This window comes from Meriones unguiculatus, chromosome X (assembly GCF_030254825.1).
Source record: "Meriones unguiculatus strain TT.TT164.6M chromosome X, Bangor_MerUng_6.1, whole genome shotgun sequence".
Lineage (NCBI taxonomy): Eukaryota > Metazoa > Chordata > Mammalia > Rodentia > Muridae > Meriones > Meriones unguiculatus.
The window spans coordinates 69112273-69114398 of NC_083369.1; the positions used below are offsets into that span (position 1 = coordinate 69112273).

At 39.6% G+C, this 2126-nt stretch overlaps 1 protein-coding gene across 1 annotated transcript; it reads right to left on the minus strand.

Annotated features, from left to right (window-relative positions):
* Window positions 1-277: 277 nt before the first annotated feature.
* Window positions 278-851, minus strand: LOC110564770 (large ribosomal subunit protein uL15-like). The gene has a single exon (XM_060374655.1). The coding sequence runs from the start codon at window positions 849-851 to the stop codon at window positions 342-344; it is 510 nt and encodes a 169-aa protein (XP_060230638.1). The 3' UTR covers window positions 278-341.
* Window positions 852-2126: the final 1275 nt, after the last annotated feature.

The following is a 2126-nucleotide window of genomic DNA, read 5'->3' on the forward strand; positions in this document are numbered from 1 at the left end:
ACTTATCTGTTGTTTCTCTTGTTTGCCTTTTTGGAAACAGATTCTTGTTTGGTAGCCCATGGAGGCCTTGTACTCATGATCCTCTTGTTCTGTCTCCTCGGTGTTAGGAGTGTAGGTATATGCTACATGCCCAGCAATGCAGAGTTTCTTTAAGACTTTTATTGATGGTGATAGTGTAAACTATTATCTGTGTCTTGCTTTTCATATGTCCATTTAATTCCTCAACATCCAGGCATAAAACGCCACTACTAGGTAGCTGGCACTGTGCTCTGAACATTTTTTCTTTCTTTTTTTTTTCTTCGTGGAAAATGTTAGCATTTAATTAACCTCCCTGGCCGGCTTTATGCCACCAGGACACAGGCACCTCCCACACCCTTGATATTCTCTTCAGCTCTTCTGCTGAAGAATTTGGCCTTCACAATGACAGGCTGCTTAGGGAGCTTGCCCTTCCCCAGAACTCTGTAGTAGCCCGATCGCACAACATCAATGATGGGAGCAGCCCCAGTCTTGTTTTTTGCAGCATTGAGCCATGTCTGCTCACTGACCAGTGTCCACAATTTATCCAGTTTGACGGTTGGGCAGAAGCTCTGATCCCTCTTTAAGTGGTAATGCCTCATACCAACTTTCCCAAAGTAACCTGGATGATATTTGTCGAAGTTGATCCTGTGGTGATGCATGCCTCCAGCATTCCCACGGCCTCTTGGGTGTTTGCGGTGCTTACCGATGCGGTCATGACCGTGGCTAACGTGGCCCCGGAGTTTCCGCGTCTTCCTCAGTCTGGATGGCGTGGCGGCGGCAGAAAGGAAAGAGCAACATTTTTTCTTGTAAACAAACAAGAATGAGCCTTTCATATTCTTTTAGTCCACTGAAGGATTCAGCCATATAAACAAACCTTTGCAGTATGGAGTGGTACCTGCAGAATGCTTTAAGCACATAGAGAAGGTGGACAATAGAGTCAGTGTTCTGCTTAGTCAAAATGTTCCCCAGAGCAGATATTAAGGCCTAGTTGACCAGGCAGACCAAGGACTCTAAGAGGACATTTTAGGCAGAGACAAGAATAATGAAGTATCATGTTCAGAAAAGTAAGAGCTATTTGGTGTGACTTGAAAGAGGCTCAAAATAGGGCAGTGTGAGAAGGTGAGGTTAGATAAGGAGTTCATGTGATGAGCCTTGCATAACATGATAGAAGAGAAGTTTATCCTCCAGTTTTTAGTGAGAGATGTGCTCATATTTACCATGTAATTGCATTTTGAAAGTAGATTGAATGGGAGGAAAGTGGAGAGAGAGGATAAGAGAAAGAAATACAATTATGCTAAAATATACTTCACCAATTTTAGCTATCTGTAGATGTACAATTCAGTAATCTTGCACACATCCATTGTTTTGCAACCCATTTCTAGAACGCTTTTCATTTTACAAAGGTAAAACTCTGTACTCATTAAATATTAACTTTCCACTTCCTCCTCCTCACATTTCCTGGCAACCAGTATTCTACTTCTTGTTTTTTGTGAATACTGTAAGTGGAATAACTTCTTTGTAGCTGGCTGATTTAGTCGTTTTTTTTTAATTTTTACATTAAAAGTAATTCATGCTTATATTATTAACAATATTAAATTGTACCTAAATATGCAAGGTGGAAAGTGTAATTACAGAATGGATAATAGATGTTGTTAAAGACATTTCAGCTGAATAATATAAATTATTTCATTGACCACTAATACTTTGTTATATAATCATTGAAAATTTGTAGGGGCAAGAATAATACAAGTCAAGTTTAATGTCATGAAGACTGAAACATAGGGAAGATATTTTGAAATGAATGAGCAAACAGAAGTCTCTGTCAGGGCCCAAGAAGTCCAATATTCAGTTCAAAATAAGGAAGCAGGAGGGTATAGATATGTGAATGCAGAGTTCAAAGACTATTCTTGTCTGTATTCTCTCATAATGAAAGCATGCTTATCAAGCTTTCTCAGAGTTTATTTAAGAATCTCTGAGCAAGATGTCGTAGATGACACCATTAAAGCAACATGTGGAAAGCAGAGACATACATAGCTCTGTGAGTTTGAGGTCAGCCAGGTCTACATAGAATTCCAGAATAGTCAGGGCTACATAGAGAAACCTTGTTT

Excerpts from the sequence above, each read along its gene's own strand:
- LOC110564770 (XM_060374655.1), bottom strand. The coding sequence starts at position 851 with ATGAAAGGCTCATTCTTGTTTGTTTACAAGAAAAAATGTTGCTCTTTC.